Source organism: Natrix helvetica, assembly GCF_964273705.1.
Source record: "Natrix helvetica genome assembly, chromosome: 2".
Taxonomy (NCBI): domain Eukaryota; kingdom Metazoa; phylum Chordata; class Lepidosauria; order Squamata; family Natricidae; genus Natrix; species Natrix helvetica.
In genome coordinates, this window is record NC_138552.1 from 263,464,567 (window position 1) to 263,483,138 (window position 18,572).

The 18,572-nt window shown below is 37.7% G+C and overlaps 1 protein-coding gene across 1 annotated transcript in view; it reads left to right on the plus strand.

Moving 5' to 3' along the window:
- The window catches only part of REL (REL proto-oncogene, NF-kB subunit), a 46,903-nt gene extending 31,542 nt beyond the window's left edge, over positions 1-15,361 (plus strand). The window contains exons 5-10 of the mRNA XM_081940349.1: positions 6,607-6,747; positions 8,898-9,002; positions 10,353-10,565; positions 11,689-11,757; positions 12,552-12,620; positions 14,029-15,361. Of these exons, the coding sequence (XP_081796475.1) occupies positions 6,607-6,747; positions 8,898-9,002; positions 10,353-10,565; positions 11,689-11,757; positions 12,552-12,620; positions 14,029-14,834 (1,403 nt within the window). The 3' untranslated portion in view covers positions 14,835-15,361. The remainder of the gene's footprint in view (positions 1-6,606; positions 6,748-8,897; positions 9,003-10,352; positions 10,566-11,688; positions 11,758-12,551; positions 12,621-14,028) is intronic.
- The last annotated feature ends 3,211 nt before the right edge of the window (positions 15,362-18,572 follow it).

The following is an 18,572-nucleotide window of genomic DNA, read 5'->3' on the forward strand; positions in this document are numbered from 1 at the left end:
GTTTATTCTAGAGCAAGTGTGTCAAACTGGATTTCTTCGAGGACAGGATCAGCAGGCCCTCCTCTGTGGCTGGGCCGGGGGGGGGGGGGGGAGACAGGATGGCTGGCCTTCTGCAGCACTTTGCCAGCCAAAACGGGGGGGGGTGTATTCATGGGCCCTGAACCCCATTTTGGCTGCCAGAGGCACCACAGGCCAATCCTTTGCTATTTCCAGATTTAAATACTCCGTGGGCCGGATCTGGCCCTGGGCCTTGAGTTTGCCACCCCGGTTCTAGAACATTGGTGCCATTAAAAAAAATCCTTTCTGGCTTATTCCACCTTTACCTTATGAAAATTCTGCAACTACTTTGGTGCTAATCTGCACAAAGCTCTGTAAGTCAGAACTAACACATTGAACTGCACCTAGAAATCTGCTATAAGCAATAAAGAACCTGCAAAATAGATGTGATCATAGAGATTCATGCCAATCTGCAAGTCAGCCACTGCTTTTTCAGCAACCCTAATTCAACGGGCAACAAGGGAGTTGCCACCAGACTGATCTCTTCTCCCCTATTACCATTGCATGGAGCTACTTACTGAAGTAGGAATTTGTTAGATTGGGTATTGAGAAGGCAGAGACAGGCTTGTGGTAACAACAGCTCTTTATTAACAGAAGAACAGTATGTACAATCCAGCAACTGCTTGGTCTGACAGCAGCCCTTTTAAGGGCTGTTAGACCTCTTAGCCAATAGGATTCAATCTCTGTTCCCGCCTGAACAGAGGACCTTGGTGAAAACTATAGCAGACAGAGTTAATATCTAACAGAATTGAACATTGAAAATAGTTCCACTAATTCCCAACTCTTATAGGCAAATCAACATACCATGGTCAGTGATATCAAATGCCTAGAGTTCTAAAAGGATCAAGAGGATATTCTACCCCCATCAAATCCCAACAGTCTTCCACTAATGACCAATTCATTTTTAGAAAACCCATCCTCTAACTATAATGAAGATGAAAGGAAGCAGTTTTCAGTAATTCCAGAAACTTCCTGTTCTTTATTGTGGTTTTATTTTGTGTTTGAAATGATTTCCGGGCCAAACTGTGTTAATCGCTGGGTAATAAGCAATAAACCCTTCTGTTACTGTAGTTAAAAAATGTCAATCTTCTTTCAATTCCCATCTTTCAATCTACAATTTTCACTCCCAAACTTAATGAAAGAAAACTCAAATTCTACCAAGAGAGTTTGACGAACTGATACAAACTTATGATTATTTACCATACTGCTGCTGCTGCCTGCTATTCCTCAAGTACATAGATTTAGGCTACCATATTTAGACTGCAAACATTTGGGCAACTGCCTGATGACAGCAAAGAGCAGTGATGGCGAACCTATGGCACACGTGCCACAGGTGGCACGCGGAGCCATTTGTCAGGGCACGCGAGTAGCTGCCCTGTCAGCTGAGTTCACCCTTTTTTAAAGCCATTTTTCGCCCTCCTCAGGCTCCAGAGGCTTTATAGGAGCCTGGGGAGGGCGAAAAGAGCCCCCCCCCCCGCTCCCCGGAGGCCCTCCGGAGGCTTCAGGGACCGTCCGGAGGCTTCCCTGAATCCTTCGGAATGCTTAAAACGACCCTCCGAGCAAACCGGAAGTGACTTACATGCGAAAAAAGCATGTAAAAGTGGGGCGTCGCGCCTGTAGTGCGTGTATGTGCACTGGGGGGGTTCGCACATTGCATTATGGGTGCGGCACGCCTGCACACAACCCCCCTGAGCTCCCCCCACTTGTGGCACGCGAGCCAAAAAAGGTTCGCCATCGCTGGCATAGAGCAAATATATTCTATATGACTGCCATCTAGTGGTGCTGTACAGCCCAGATACAGTAGCCCTATTTAACAGTTGCACATATATAAGAAACTGTGAATGAGGAACTTCTTTCCTGTGCTGTGCTGTCTCTACCTAGTCTGTTTTCAGATTCCTAAAAGCCAGATTATTATTTTTTAGTTTAAAGGCATATTCCAGGGGCCCAGAACACCTCCTTGAAACCAAGCCACTGTCTGCAAATCTGGGACTCCTTCTCCCCCTACTCATAGTGTGTGTTTGACTAAAAGACAATACAGAGCTATTGCCTCTTATGTATGTATGCCTTTGAATCAGTGTTGATTCTTGGCAACTGCCTGGACAAGTCCCTACAGTTTTCTTGGCATGATGGTAAGTGGTTTGCCATTGCTTTGTCCCTAGGACTGAAAGACAGGGACTAGCCCACTACGCCTCAGTGTTTGCCTCTCATTTTCCTTTATATATTTTCTATAGAAGGAAACAGGTGCAGGAGAATCACAAACAGAAGTCATTCTCTGAAACCTTCCTTAAATTCTACAAGTAAGCAATTACTTGAAAGAAGGCAAAGTTGCAAGCACGCTCTCTGTGGCTCTCGAATGTCTGTGGACTTTTGCATTGTGGTCAAGGTTGCAAGTCCCCCCCCCCTCTTTTCCAGGCATCAAGTTAAGTACACCTTGTGAAAACTAATAAAAGTAGAAAGAAAAGGTTATGTCAGGATAAGGTATTGTATCATAAGATTACAATGAGATAAAGGTGATAACATACTATAAGATATAGAGGACTGGCATTGTTGTTAACATCTGTTGTGCTGTCTTAGGCTTATGATCTTTACTTTTTTAAAAATAATAATTGTTTTGAAAATAACTTAGCTGTTTATAGTGTTGTTATACACTTCCCAAAAGGGATGCGGTGGCTCAGTGGCTAAGATGCTGAGCTTGTTGATCAGAAAGGTCGGCAGTTTGGTGGTTCGAATCCCTAGTGTCACGTAACAGAGTGAGCTCCCGTTATTGTCCCAGCTCCTGCCAACCTAGCAGTTCAAAAGCATGTAAAAATGCAAGTAGAAAAATAGGAACCACATTTGGTAGGAAGGGAACAGTGTTCCGTGTGCCTTTGGTGTTTAGTCATGCCGGCCACATGACTATGGAGACATCTTCAGACAGAGCTGGCTCTTCGGCTTTGAAACGGAGATGAGCACCACCCCCTAGAGTCGGGAACGACTAGCACATATGTGTGAGGAGAACCTTTACCTTTACCTTATACACTTCCCAGAGTCGCTTTTTCGTCAGATGGTTGGTCATATAAAATTGATAAATAAATTTAAGTTGCAATACCCATTTTTTACAAAATATGTTCCTTAAGATGTGCATTACTGTATATTACTAGAACCAACAAAATTTCATTGCCAGTAATGACAAATGCAGAGGTGAGTTATGCAGAATTTGTACCACTGATGCTTTCTTCTTAAGTCCACTTCTGATTTGCTTAATGCTTGGGCTTGTTGCTTCCAATGGGCCAGAGCAACAAATGTTGATGATCGTGGTGATAAAAGCATGAAAAGAGTTGATAAGGAGATAGTACAGTCTAGCGGTTAAGGACTGTTAGCTGAAACACCGGAAACACCTGCTGAACTGTGACCTTTGGAGAAACATCCTATAAAGTTGCTTCGAAAAGGAAGCACCTTTTAAAAGGAGGAAATGTGCAGTAGTTGCCCCTGGGGAATATAATGTGCAAGATCAGTTGTGGCTTTCTGATCTTTCTTTCGCAACTCTTGGGCAGTCTTAAGTCACCCAGGCTTTGCCCTACAGACATGTACAGCAGTGATAACTTGCCTTTGAATAGAGATGGATGGAGATGGGGATCATTTTACATTCACCAATAAAAGACCGTGTGGGACAAGTGAGATATAAATAGCCACAAAGGTACTCTGGATGCCTTTGAAGATTAGCTTTATCTACAGAATTTGACTCCTTTGTAGGACCTCAAGGGAGCTTTTATCATTTGTCCTTCCCTATCAACTGCCAATTCCCCTCTCTTGGTCTGCACTCTTTGTTGTTCCCCGGTTCTCTTTCATTTTCTTTTCAGAGCACTTCCCCTTTTCTTACCCCATTATTCTCTCAGGAATGTGTGCATATTTTCTGGGCATGGGAACACTTCTAGTGTGAGTGCAAGAACAGTTAATATATGCAGGCAGGATATTTTGCAATGGGTGATTAATTGAAGTAATATGTATTTACTTTATAACCTGGCCTGGTCTTTGGAGGCCAAGGCTTGTAGCAAGTATGTGTCATATACACAAATCTATTTCCTTCAGAGTTGGGAGGCACGCTATCTTTATTAGCATTTAGAAAACATTTTTAAAAATGGCTTTTAAGTATTAATTAATTGTTAATTGTTATTATTAGCTTTCTGGTTTTAATTGTTCTTTGTGTGGATTGGTATCCATTTGTTTTATTGTAAGCTGTTAAGAAATTGAGTATTTATCTGTCTAGCTTGATATACAAGACATTGTATATTGAGCTAGACGGATAAACACATGAATGAATAATATACAGTATGAACATAAATGTTCAGATATGTCACATGGACACATTTATTAGAGACAGGGTGGGAGGGGGAAATCTGTAAGTCTGGTTTGAACTGGAGTTGACAACCATAGATAGACAAGATGGAGAATTTGGGCACTGAACACTGAATTGTTCCTTGTGCTTATACTTTTGTTCTTGACTCTTCTCTGGTGTGAAGGTGATCTCAAATTCAGGGTCTACATAAATATATTAATAGCACTGACCTACCTTAACGCTTTTAAAGGTTACTCAGTTTGTTCATGTTAAGAGTCTATCAATATTATCAGAATGGTAGCAAAGGAAAACATGAGTATTTACAGTGTTCTATTTTATTCTTGTGATAGGAAATGGATTTTAAAAATAGCTCAAGACCAATGCACTTCCTCTTTTTGAACCTCAGATTGAAAAAAAACTCATATTAAGGATGTAATGTAAAAATTTCCGTCATGTGCAGAATGTGTATTACAACTTACGTATACTACAATATTATATAACACAACTTATATGCAAATACACACACACACACAGAATCCTACTCAACAATTTTGCCCAGACATAATTTTGCTGTGTTATATTGCAAAGAAAAATGGATAGGATGACAGTAATATTCTAAATGCATGTTTGTTAGGTTGGACTCAGATATTACCATCTTTTGTGAGAAACCTTTGATTTCTCACTATTTTTCCTGCATCTTTAAAAATCATATAAAAGATTGGCTAATTGTACTAGGAGCCGATTATATAAAAGCACATCTAAACGTACCATGAACTATGCAAATATTTAGTTTTGAAATATAATAAAACGTGTTTCCTGAATGTGTAGGTATAATGAACAATTATGTAAAGAGACAAAATTATATTAGAATCAAGATAGATATGATGCTTCCTAGTGGCTACAGCACAGTGAAATCTATATACTTTCTCTTTCAGCTATCTTTATCGATTCACAGTGTGTACTATAGTTTTCCTCTTCCTCCTCCTCCTCTCCTCCTCCTCCTCTAATAAAAAGAAAGAAAATAAGGTATAAAAACCATAGTGGGAGAAGTGTCACATCCCTTGTGGTATGTAAGTAGGACTACAATTATGATGGAAGCAATATTTTACTTTTCTGTAACATTTGCAGTTTATCACCACAATGTGGGTGGCATTTCCATTTTAAATTTCATTCATGCTGCCCTCTCTAACAAAATAGCAATTGAGAGATCAATGAGAACTTTGGTTATACATGATGCGGGAAATTTAATTCCACAAATAGCAACAAAAATTTGAGGACAGTGAGAACTCCAAGGAAGAATAAACGATTGTGAATTGCCCTTTCCCTATTCTGAAAATGCTAAATTCTACCATAGAATTAGAATCTTACAGCCTACCACCAGATTACCATTATAACCCAAGTCTGATGGAGCTTTTTCTTGCAACACTGGGCTAGCAACTGCAACTTCCATCATCTCAAACCAATCTCAGAAAATTGCCAAGCGAGAATGAGGCTTAGGATTTTGACCCACCTTCTTTCAATGGCATAGCTGGGAGGTTCATTATATGGCCACTGCTAGTTGTGGTTTTTTTACAGTTTACATTATATTTAACAATTAATTAATAGGATATGACTTTTAGATAGGTTTAACTTACTATTATTACTATAGTTGCTCACACAACCAGATGTTTAGACTGGATATGCCATTTTGTCCATATCCTGGGATAGACAGATTAAATGTATTTAAATGTATTGTGGCAGGATTTATCTGTTCCAAATAAAGCTGTCGTTGGAATTGACTGATGTAGAATTTGTCAGTGTTCATGGTATTCATACTTCAGGTAGGTAGGTAGGTGGGTGGGTGGGTAGGTGGGTGGGTGGATGGATGGATGGATGGATGGGGAAGAGGATAGGGCAGGCAGATGGTAAATAGATCTATAAACATTCACACACAGGTTGTTAAATATAGATATAGAGATTCCAGTATTTTCTTTATTTGTTTATAAGATCTAGAGACTGCCCTCTCATTCACCGAGCAATTTTATTAAGATAATATAATTAAATCTAAGCCCCACAGAATTGTATTTTCCAGTTTCACCTCTCCTTTGGTACAACGCTGATTCAAAAGCTAGAGATTTCATTTAACCAAATGAACCAAATTTCATTTAGAATCTGGGAGATAAGCATTCTTTCATTTTCTTATTACTCCAATTTAAATACAATATCCCATCACTTTTTTCTTTTTGTTTTCATAGTTTCTGAAGAACAGCTGCTGACAATTGAAGAATATGACCTAAATGTGGTGAGACTCTGTTTCCAAGTATTCATCTGTGATGAACATGGCAACTGCACACAACCTTTATCCCCAGTCATCTCCAACCCCATTTATGATAACCGTAAGTATCTAAAAACAGGGTTTATTTCATGTCAAGTTTCTTCTGCTGTGTTCCCTACCTGCTCTTTGGCGCCACTTGTTCTCTATGGAATTGATTCATCTCTCTTCTCCCCAAAAGACAACAGAAGATAACTGAAAGCATCTTTGGTAGCCACATAATTTTTGAATATTCAGAGAATTCAATTTGAATGTATATTCTCCAGCTGAAATATATTTCATACAAAGACAAATTGTGTTATATTTCAGTGCATATATGTCATATTATATTAATGAAATATAATTCATATGAAGTTATGAAGCACATGGCCCAGGGGTGGGTTGCTGCCGGCATTACTGCCAGTTTGGTGCGTGCACATTTGCACATAAAGTCTGCGCATGCGCAAAACATTAAACATGAAAAAAATTCCAATGAAAATTGTTCTGCGCATGCACAGAAGCAAAAAAACAAGATGGTGCCGCTGTAGGAGAACCGGTTCGGGGCGTGGCAGGCCTGGGGTGCTGCCGGTTCCAGTGACCCAGGCCGCCAAATCACTACTAGTTTACCCGAACCAGTCCAAACTAGTAGGGAACCCACCACTGATATTGTCAGGGGAAGAATTATTTCACCCTGAACTAGACGAGGTGGCCATTTCCCCACAGCTTATTTAAAGCCCAATCTTTTTCTGCTAGGAGAAAACATTCTGCTAATAAAGGAGAATATTTATAGCTCAGGGTTGAAATGAAGGGTCCTTGCTGCTCTCTGAACTTGGTTGTTTTCTTGCACCAATGATGTTACCTAGTTTAGGTAATGAAATGTCTTCAAGGAAACAACCACGCTCAGAGAGCAGCAAGGACCGCTCAAAAACCATTGTGATCATAATTTGCTCCTCTGCTATCTTCCCTCCAATGTCAAAGAAGGCAGGAAATGGTTACAAATTAAGGTGCCTTAAGGAAGAAAAATGGGATTCGTTGTGTCCTTTGATGCTATTTCAACTTTGCACAGGTTCAGTTTTCTGAAAATTCACCTCTGTCCCTCCCCTGTTCCTGGTATGATTTTAAAGGCTAGTGGCATGTTATTTGGCACTGAAAGACTTGAATCTTGGGTAGAAAGCAAAATTGACTAGAATTTAGTCAGTGAAGTCCTTAAAATTGTCAGACAAGTTTTTTAATATAATTGAAATAGTGTTGTTTTTCCCTTTGTGAGTTCCATACCTCTATACCTCATCATTTTATAAAAACCACTCCTTTTCTTGAACATGTTTTAATAGATTGTTGTGCTTTTGAGTGAGCAGGGCAGGGCAGAAAAAAGGGTTGAATGTATTTCTTAACTTTTATACAACTAAAGATTGATTTTTAAAAGGGTGGGGAGGCAGTAAACATTTTTTGAGATCATCTGGCCCCTATTTGGGAAGGCAAATGGTGGTGGTGGGGAAACAGAACTGATAGTGGTATGGCGGCGTGGGTTACTGGAACCAGCAGCGACCCAGGCCTGCCATGCCCCCGAATCGGTTCTCCGGTTCGAGCCGTCAGTGCTGCCATCTTTTTTTTTAAGTTCTGCGCATGCGTAGAGCAATTTTAATTGAACTGTGCATGTGTGCACAGCACACATCCAGCGCACAAGCAAAGCATGTGCACAAGCAAAGCAGCAGTAAAGCCGGACGCAACCCACCCCTGGGGGGAAGTATTGGCGGCAGATGCTGACCAACACCCAAACAGAAAGGAAGAGGATTATTTCTTTGGTTAAGCCCTTTCATGACAATATTCAGAAATAAATCCCCTGATTAATTACCCAACAGATTAATTACCCTGCATATTTTCTTGCTATGATAGGGCCCTGGTTTTGAGCAATAAAATGGATACTTAATTCAGAATCCAAAATGACAACAGAAAACCATTAAATTTTGTGCTGAGAACTAAAGAAAGACAGCAAGCATTATCAAGGAGGAACATCAGGGATGGTGGGCATAATGATGTCATGTAAAATGTTGGTGGGAAAAGGTGGGGTATGTGGATGCTTGAAATGTATCTATTGCTTTCTGTGCTTTACCTATCTTCAGATAAAGAGTTGCTTGCAGAACTTTCTCTCCCCCAGCTCTGTTTTTCCACATACGTAATCTTAATAGCCATTCTTTACTCCTCTCTCCCCAATCATTAATTCCTTTTTCTGTTTAGGTGCACCCAATTCAGCTGAATTAAGAATCTGCCGTGTGAACAAGAACTGTGGAACAGCGAAAGGAGGAGATGAAATTTTCCTCTTGTGTGACAAAGTTCAGAAAGGTGATTGGAAACTGGAATGCCATGTATACTATGAACTTTAAATTTAGATATCAAAGAATGAGATATGAAAAAGCAACCAATTTTATATGTATGCATGTACTCTTCCACAGGAAAATGGAAGTGGTTAAACTGAATCCCAAATATCCACCAATTTGAATTATGACATGTAATCTAGCAAAATATTGTAATATTTGAGCATATAACTTGGGCGGTGGAATGGTACATCCCCAAAAAGTCTAGTTTTATTCAAATTACATCAAAACATTGTATAATCCATTGATTTATATACTGTAGAACTATGAAACAATGCATGTAATAGTTTTGAACTCAAAAGCACTTTCTTGTCCTCACTCTTGCATTTTCAGGATGTCCAGAATTGCTCAAGACTCCTTTCAGCTGATCAAGGGAGAAATGCAAAAACTGGCATCTTAGTGTTAATATAGTGTGTGTGTGTGTGGTGTGTGTGTGTGTGTGTGTGTGTGTGTGTGTAAGGAAGAACAAAAATGGATTAGTGTAAGGAAAAGCTGCAAAATTGTCCTGCTGCTTAATTTAAAGAGTCCAGTGAAATGAGAGCAACTCTTCCAGATATACTAGAGAGCCACAGTGTTAAAGGTGCAAAACTGCCCTTTCAAGAATTTACAGGGCTGCAGACGTCCATGTGATATTTCACATTACAGAATGACTAGCATTGGCACTCAAAACACAAGCTTTAGCTACCTTACGTTGTAAACCAAACCACCCCAACCTGTGGCGATCCAGATGTCTTATGCCCAGTGCTATCAGCCAATATGGCCGCTGGCTATGGATGTCAGAAGCGGGAGACTGGCGCTTTCAGTAAGTGCCAAATTTAGAACAGCTACTCTATGTTCATCAGCTAGATTGATCAGAGATGAAATGATGTGGAGATAAGATTAATTAATAAGTTGCTGATCCAAGTCTATTAGGTCAGTGTTTTTCAATCTTAGCATCTTTGAGACAAGTGGCCTTCAATATGCTGGTTGAGGAATTCTGGGAGTTGATGTCCACAAATCTTAAAATTGCCAAAGTTAAGAAAGACCATACTAAAATAAAAGAAATCTCCTAAGGTTAAAAAAAAAAGTCCATGTTAAATTCAAGACTTTCATAATCTGGTCTTAATAAAATATGAAAGCTGGCTAAACTGGGCTATTTCTAAATGCTATTCTTTCCCAAATATGGGTGTGCCAGATGAATTGCTATGACATTTATAATCCATATAGAAAGCAGAACTGATCCTTTTTGGTATTTCATGCTAAAAAATACTCTTTGAACTATGGTTTGTTGTTTTATTCCTAAAATTAAGTGTGATATTTATATCTTTCTGATGAACAGATGATATAGAAGTGAGATTCTTCATGAATGACTGGGAAGCCAAGGGGATTTTTTCACAAGCTGATGTTCATCGTCAAGTAGCAATTGTCTTCAAGACGCCCCCATTTTTCAAAGATATCCCAGATCCTGTGACTGTGAAGATGCAATTGCGAAGGCCCTCAGATCAAGAAGTCAGTGATCCTATGGACTTTAGATATTTACCAGATGAAAAAGGTACATTCTTATACACATTTGTTGAGGTAGGACTAATTACTGCTTTTAAATCAGGGCCCATGCTAGTTTAGAGAAGAACTTACAGATTTCTGATCTGGGAACAATTTCTTTTTCTGTCAGTGCTATGTTAGTATTGTGACCCAGTCTTCCCCAGCTTAGTGGTCTGCAAATATTCTGGAGCATCATATACAGAATTCCCAATCAGCATGGCCTTGTGCTAACTGGAAAGGCTGAGAGTTAAGGTTTAGCATAGTTTAGGCTGAAGAAGATTGCTTAAAAGCTGCTGCCATAATCTACCTTTGCCTATGCTTGAGAACCAAAGCTGGTCATATTGGCTGCCCACACAGCAGGCTTGTCCACATGATTGACCCCTTGGAGGCATTGAGAATTGTGGTGGGAGAAAGCTTTTGGAAACAAACTTTTGCAAAGACCAAAGCAAAACAGATAAAATAGGCTTCAGTCAACCACACCGAGGTACTGATTTCCCTCACTCCCTGAATGTTGGGGAATATGGCATTACCAATTCTTTATACAGCTTCAATCTTCCCATCTCCCAAAATAGTGCCAGCCTTTGGAAGCAGCATTTACAATTGTCTCACTGCTTGTTTTATGTTAGAAAACTTCCTTCCAGCACTCTAAATATTTATTCTCTTTTAAAAAAAATACATTACAACAAGAGTTCTTTATTAGGATCTCTGCAAGTTTAGTTAATTGGAAAACTGGCTTAGGGCTAATAAAAAAAAAGTCAAAAGAGAGAAGAGAATTACGGGAGCTTTTCATTTTAAGAATATTGCCAATTTCTTTGGGAGGAGCTAGCATATGTTAATATATTTAAATTGTAAGTTTATAGAGCAAGGAGCAAGAGCCCATACAGAAGAGCCTAGGTTCAAAAACAAAGTAGCAAATTGTGTGAAGAAGCTTTGCTTGTAAGCTCAGAGATTTATTTTCTGTCCAAATATAGCAGGCTTGGTAAGAAGGCAACTCTATGTAAGATAATATTCTATATTTTATTGTAGTCAAATAGAACACACAATTAAACCTTTCTCTTTCGGAAAACATTCCCAACAGCATCACATGTGTGTATATGATTAATTGAAATGCTGTTTTTTCCTTTCTGTTTTAGATCCTTATGGCCATAAGGCAAAGAGGCAGAGGTCACCAATGGCTTTACAAAAGCTCATTCAAGACTCTGGTAAATCTCATCCCATCTTATTTTGTTCTTCTAATATGAAACCCCTATCTCCTAAACTGGGTTTATCCTTGAGGCTTCCTAGCAACATTTGAATGGAGAATATTTTGACTCAGAAGTCCTGTGTAGAGAGATAGATGTCTGTGCCTTAGAAAATCACTATGGGTTTCTTTTCAGTAAAAGCTGCACCATGTCCTGTGTATTCATACTTGTCAAAACTTGTGATGCTGTAATTTATTCCATCTCTGAATCCCCCTGCAACTGATACCATCTATTCACTTGTTTGAGAGTGACAAGAATGCCATTGTATCACTAGGTAGGGTCTAGGTTTTCTCCTTACGTGTCCAGGTCTACTAAACTGAAACACGATAGAATGTAGAGGACAGAAAATGGGAGGCTGGTTTAAACATATATAAATGGAATGGGATGAGAAAAATTTCACTGCTGATTTGCTGCAAGAAGGCATCTCTGTATTTTCTTCTCGTTCTTCTTAATTCAATGAGTTCAACTCTCACTGGCTGTTTTTTAAAAATATTTTGCATTCTTGAGTTGGACATATTTTATGGGGGAGGAATTACAAATCTAAGGACTTCCAAAGCGATGTTGATGCTTCCCTCTTATGTTTCTTGACCCCATTTCTTTTATCACTCAGATACTGGATTTAGACACTTCAGGTTATAATTGGATAATTGGGGATACAATATGTTGGGGAATACAGTCTTCATTATATTGGGTAAATCAGATCCTCATCCTTATAGGATTTATTTCCTTTAGAATAACAACTATTCTTTCCATAGGTGCCTATGAAAGATCTAATGCTGCTCTGTTCCAGACAGCTACCAGTGAAGGAAAATTCATTAAGAAAGGTAGATTCTTTTTTTTTAATGCCTTCTGTTCTGTCTCTTTTACTGTCTTTCTTCCTATCTCTTCCATGACAGTGTTTCAATGGTATACATTAAAAGAGAAAATATTTTAGTTTTGTAAAGTTTGTTTTGGTGTGTACTGTATTAATTAAGTTCTTTGAGGCTTGTACAACATTTGGGTAATTAAAAATTCCTGTTTTAGTCCAGTCTATTGTTGGAATGCATTATTGCTCTGCCCTGTTCTAAGCACCTCCAAGCATGGGTAAATGACCGAATTCCCTCTTCTCTACTCTTGGCCTGCTCTCCATTGCCTCGCTTAATGTATTCCAGTGCAGCATATCCCACTAGCCTTCTTCCTCATCTGCTGATTTATTTTATTTATTTATTTATTTATCAAATTTATATGGCCAGCCACCTCCACAAAGGTTCTTCCATGCATCTGTCCTTTTCTCAATTTTCCCACCACTTTCCCTCCATTCTCTTAGCTACTGCCGTCCCAAACTCAATCCCACTACCCCAATTTTCCTAGAGCTTTCAGTCCATTCAGCTACTGCTGCAGTCAATAACCCAAGACAACATAGCCCACTGATCCCCTTGCTCCCTGACTTTCTGAGCATTTTTTCATTTCCTCTCTCCCTGCCCCATTTTGGCTACTGGTCTCCTTGGCTTTTTCCATAACCCTAACTCCATTAAACCATTTATGGCTGGATCAAAAAAGTCATGCATGGAATGTTCTATACTTGTCTATTCACTACTTATGGACAGAATATACATCAGGTTGTATGTGATTTTTTTTTCTTAGTTCCCATGCTCTAAGAGACCTTGCCACTGGGATCGTTCTGGATTAAAAGGCGGGAGACAAATGAAAATTAAAAATAGATTTTAAAAAAAACTGCTTCAGGGAATCTACATCTTTTTTCCCCCATGAATTTCTTGTCATATATATAAAGGAGAAGAAAGCTAGAATGAATGCTGTGCAGGAGAATTCTACTGATCTTGTAATCCAGATGTATTGGATTACAGTTCTTAAAGTTATAAGCTGTCATGTCTATACTGGCTTGGAGTTATAAGAAGGTAGGCTACCAGGTTAAGTGGAATACAGCTGTGTGCCATGAGCACTTTGTGTGTGTAATGGTGATGGATTTTCAAGGAGACCTTTTTGTGGTCCTCATGGTGGACTGTCAAAACCCTGCATACAGGAAGTTCCAGGTTCAGTTTGTAGCACCTCCAACTTGGGATAGAAAAATATAATTCTAGTGCCTACAAGACTTGGCTAGATAGATCAAAAGTCTGATAAAGTATAATACCGCTTTCACTCTAAGTCTGGAATATATGGGAAGATAGTGCAGAAAATGTTCAAGAATTGTTGCAGTAAGACTTTTCTAATCAATGATGGCTTTTTTTTTCACAGAACCAAATCTATATTGCTCAATGATTGAAACAGCCATCCCACTGCAGAAAACATCTACAAGCATCCCTTCCTTGCAGCCATATTATTCTCCTCCTTTAAACCACTTAAGTTCCAATGGACATCCTGGTCCACCTTTTCAAATGACAGAGTCCGTTAAGCAGGATGGGGTTCTGCCATCTTGCTGGCATTCCTCTGTTTCACCTCTAAATGTTTTGCTGCAACAAAGAAATGTTGGTGATACGTTGCATCCTGCAGTGCAGAATGTTAGCTCTCCATGTCTTGGACAGGAAAAGAGTCTGAACTGGGCCAGTCAGAAAGAGGGGAACATTTATCAAGGATTCTTTGGAATAATGAATGATCATGAGTCAACAATGTCATCATCATCACCCTCACCATCAGTGTCTCAGCAAGAAATTCGGAATGTTTCCAGCACTGTTGACAGCCAGTCTATTCAACTAGAAAATGCTGCAGTGTCCAGTGACATTAGTATGGAGATGGAAGTTTCCAGATGCTCAGATGTTAACTTGGAAAAGTCATCTTTCGTTCAAGCTTTAAATCCAAGTAACCACAGGAAGAAAGTCCAACCATTGCTGCCTCCTGCCATATCAACAGTAACCACTTCTAGCTTATCTTTGACCTCTATGTCCAATATTTTTGAGACACCTTTTCATTATTTGGCTAGCCTCAATGATTCAGGATTGGCCAGCAATTCAAACACCATAAATATTTCAAATTTTGATACTTACAGTACCCAAGATGATGAGTTCCTAAATTCCATCGGAAGCAATTTTGATAGCATACTTTAAACAAACAGTTTAACTGAAGCTGATTGTTGCTCAGACACCCTATACAGTACACAGTGATTTCTTGCAGTATGTGAGTTAGTTCTTCACATATCTATTGTAAGGAAATGATAGTATGTTGTATGTAATGAGGCAATACCATGGTAATTTTAAATCTACTTAATGAAGTAGCTTTTGAATCTTGCTTTATGTAACTTGTTTTTATATTTTTGTGCTATGAAAGAAAATGGAAAAGCTGTACTTAATTTTTTTTAATGATGCTTTGGAACTTTTTACTTTGCATTAACTTACATAATAATAATAATATGGACCTTGGTGCTCACCAAAACCAGGGCGACATATCAACATTTTGGAATAGTCGAAAGCTACTTCAAATGTTGCATACAAGTAGTCCTTGACTTAAGACTGTTTAAAGATGGCTTGAAGTTATGACAGTCCCTGAAAATGTGACCACCCATACTTGAAATTATTTTTTTAATACTTATATTAAATTTATCAAAGTATAAAAGACAAATGAAAGTGGGAAAAGAGGGAAGGGAAAAGAAAAAAGTGTTTCACTTTTTTTTTCAAGCACAAAATCCAGAAGTTTCCAAGTGGAAACAATCTTGGATGTGTTCCTTTTTTTGATTAGACAAGTCAATTTAGCCATCTCTGCTGATTTCATCAGTTTTTCCAGCCATTTATCCAATAGAATTAAACTATTTTTCCATTTATGTGCATAAAGGATTCTTGCTGCTATCAACATACATAACAGGAAGATTCCAGAATTTTTTTCAAGTTTTTGTCCATTAAGCCCAAAAGAAAAAAATTTGGTTTAATTTTTATTTTTATTTTAACTATCTTCTGAATTAAAAAATAAATTTTACTCCAATACTTCTTTGCTTTATCACAAGTCTCCTAAAGATGGTAAAATGTTCCTTCTTTGCATTTACATTTCTGACATTCTTTTGAAATATCTTTCTATATCTTTGACAATTTATTGGGTGTTAAAGGCAAATGGTACCTCATTTTATAAAATTTATCCTTTAAATTATAATTTAATGTACATTTAAATTTGTCCATTTGTCCATATGTTTTCCCACTGTTCAAGCAAGCACTATATTGTACCCAAAATTCTTTGCCCATTAAATCATGCAATACATTACATCTTCATTCTCCAAATTCAATTTCAATGGCGATTTATAGAATTTGGCAATAACATGTTCATCCTTAACACACAGTACAATTTCAAATTCAGTTTTTAAAATGTCAAACCCATAACTTTAAAAATCTAATTTAAACCTTTCTTTCAGTTCTAAATATGTAAATCATTGACAGACACATCCTTCTGACTCCCACTCTTTTTGTGATTTAAGGGTAGGCTCACTTTGATTAAAAAGTATTATTTGATCATGTCCACCAGTCTGGCCTCGCCTTGGTTTTTTTTTTCTGAAAAAGACTTCCTGGGGTGATGCCCAAAGAGGTACCTTTGTAGAGAACCTTGTTTTAGATTTGTTCCAAATCCTTGGATCTAGCATGTCTAACAAAGTGATTCTTGAAATCAACATTTGAACCGTGATGTCATAAGTAGGTATGCCATCCATCTCTTAGTTTATGGCCCTTTAATTCAAATAATCTCTTCTTTTGAAGAGTCACCCACTCTTTCATCCAAACTTATCCAAGCAGGCATCAAAGTATAGTTTCAAATCTGGTAAACTCAGACTTCCTCTTTCTTGAGTATTTTGCAGTAGTTTATATCTAATTCTTGGTCTTTTTCCTTGCCATATAAATTTAGGAATGCCCTTTTGCCATAGTTTAAATGGAGTATCGGTTGTCAGTATCAGTAAAATCTGAAATAAAAATAACATCTCTGGTAAAATCTTCATCTTAATTAAAAGAGATTCTACCCAACATGGATAACTGCAAACTACCCCAGCTTAATAGATCTTTTTTTATATCATTCCACACAGGTGCAAAATTGCTTTGAGAGAATTTAGATTTGTCAATGTAACCCCAAGATATTTAACCTTTTTCTTCACCTTGAAACCTGATTTTCTTGTCAATATTTCATAATCTTGAAGAGTCACATTCTTAACATGTGTTGCTTTCTGTTGGTTTCTTTTGAAACCCACTAAAGCTCCAAAGTAATTTAATTTCTTCATCAAGGATTATATACCAGTTTTTGAGTCTTACAGAAATAGCAATATATACCACCGAAGTATACTAGAAATTAGGGGATTAAGTGCTTGGGGAAAGCACTGTCATGTGATCAAAAGGTAAGTAACTGTTTTAAACTTTTGATTCATGATCTATTTAGAACATAGCAAATTCCTTTCATCTGCAAGGATTTGAATTGATAATGTTACTGAAGTTGCAATATTTACACTGCTCTCTTGTATAGGCTGCCTTAGAGAAAGTCTCACTGAATTTATTGAAGTTGCTTTACAAATGGATATGCATGAAATTTCAGTATTAGTTTTATGCATATACAATACATGTATATAAGGTATCCTAATTAAGTGAACTTCTCATGTTTAATTGACTAAGATTCTTTTCATTGTACATATTGCCATGTGCATACAGAGAGGAAGATAAGTATATTGGGTTGTAATTGTAACCAAAAGGCTCTAGGAATAAGTTGCAATGGGACTTATTTCCAAGAAAAAAATTAATGGGTTTGCAAGGCTGGTTAGCTGTTTCTCTTATATGAAACATCTCTGATATGAAATATAGTTAAATTCATTTATCCAGTGTTACCTTTCTGTGTTTTTTAGCTTCTTTGCATTCCCAAAATTGATTTAAGCACTGATGTTTTGACCACAGTTATATATGTTTTGTTTGCATTTAGGCAAATCTGTATTTCAGTAATGGTAATGACTGTGTCATTGTGAATATTTTTTTAAAAATACAGCCTTAAAAAGTATTGAAATAATTTTGAATTGAAATTTTCAGAATTCTCACATTGAGGAAAATACTTATAACTAATGTGGAGTGCTATTTTTCAATATACGTTTGAATGAATCAATACTGAAAAAATACAAGTGACCGAACTTTTTCTCACTCCTTCCAATTTTCTTTGCAATGTGAGAAAATTTTTTTCCTTTATGAAGTGTTTATAAAATGAAACGAATTAGTATATCTTTGCATTGATCACAATCTGCAGGTATAAAATATATTCTTTGTTTTAATGGTATTTCTAAAGCAATTTTCCCATCCTATAGTGCTCTAGATATAGTCCCATAATCCCCATTTAGCTATTCTGATGGAGTTTATAATCCAGAACATTACACAGACATCTGGTATAGACAGAAGTTGCAAAAACAAGGATGGATTATCATTGAACATTATATTCAGATGTATGTACAAAATACATATGTGCTTTATAATTTATGAATGGCACCAATGTGTTTTTTCCATTGCTTTAAAACACATGTAAGCATAATTGGACTTGAGTTATGATTTTGTTCCTTTATGATATAAATCATAATTTTCTGAGGTAAATTGATTGTGTTTGGCATACAAATAGACATTGAAATATAAGTAATTGACAACATACTGCAGCTAATCAAAACCAATATATCTGAGCTCAAATAAAATAGGAATCAAGTTGATTGCCCAGTGTTGTCAATTGCTCTACAGTGATAACAAGGCACTGGATTGGATATTGGATCTCTGGAACAAGGACCATTCGTTCCCTTACTCTAGTGCTAGAAATAGGCCTTGATCATATAGGCCAGTGATGGCAAACCTTTTTCTTTCAGC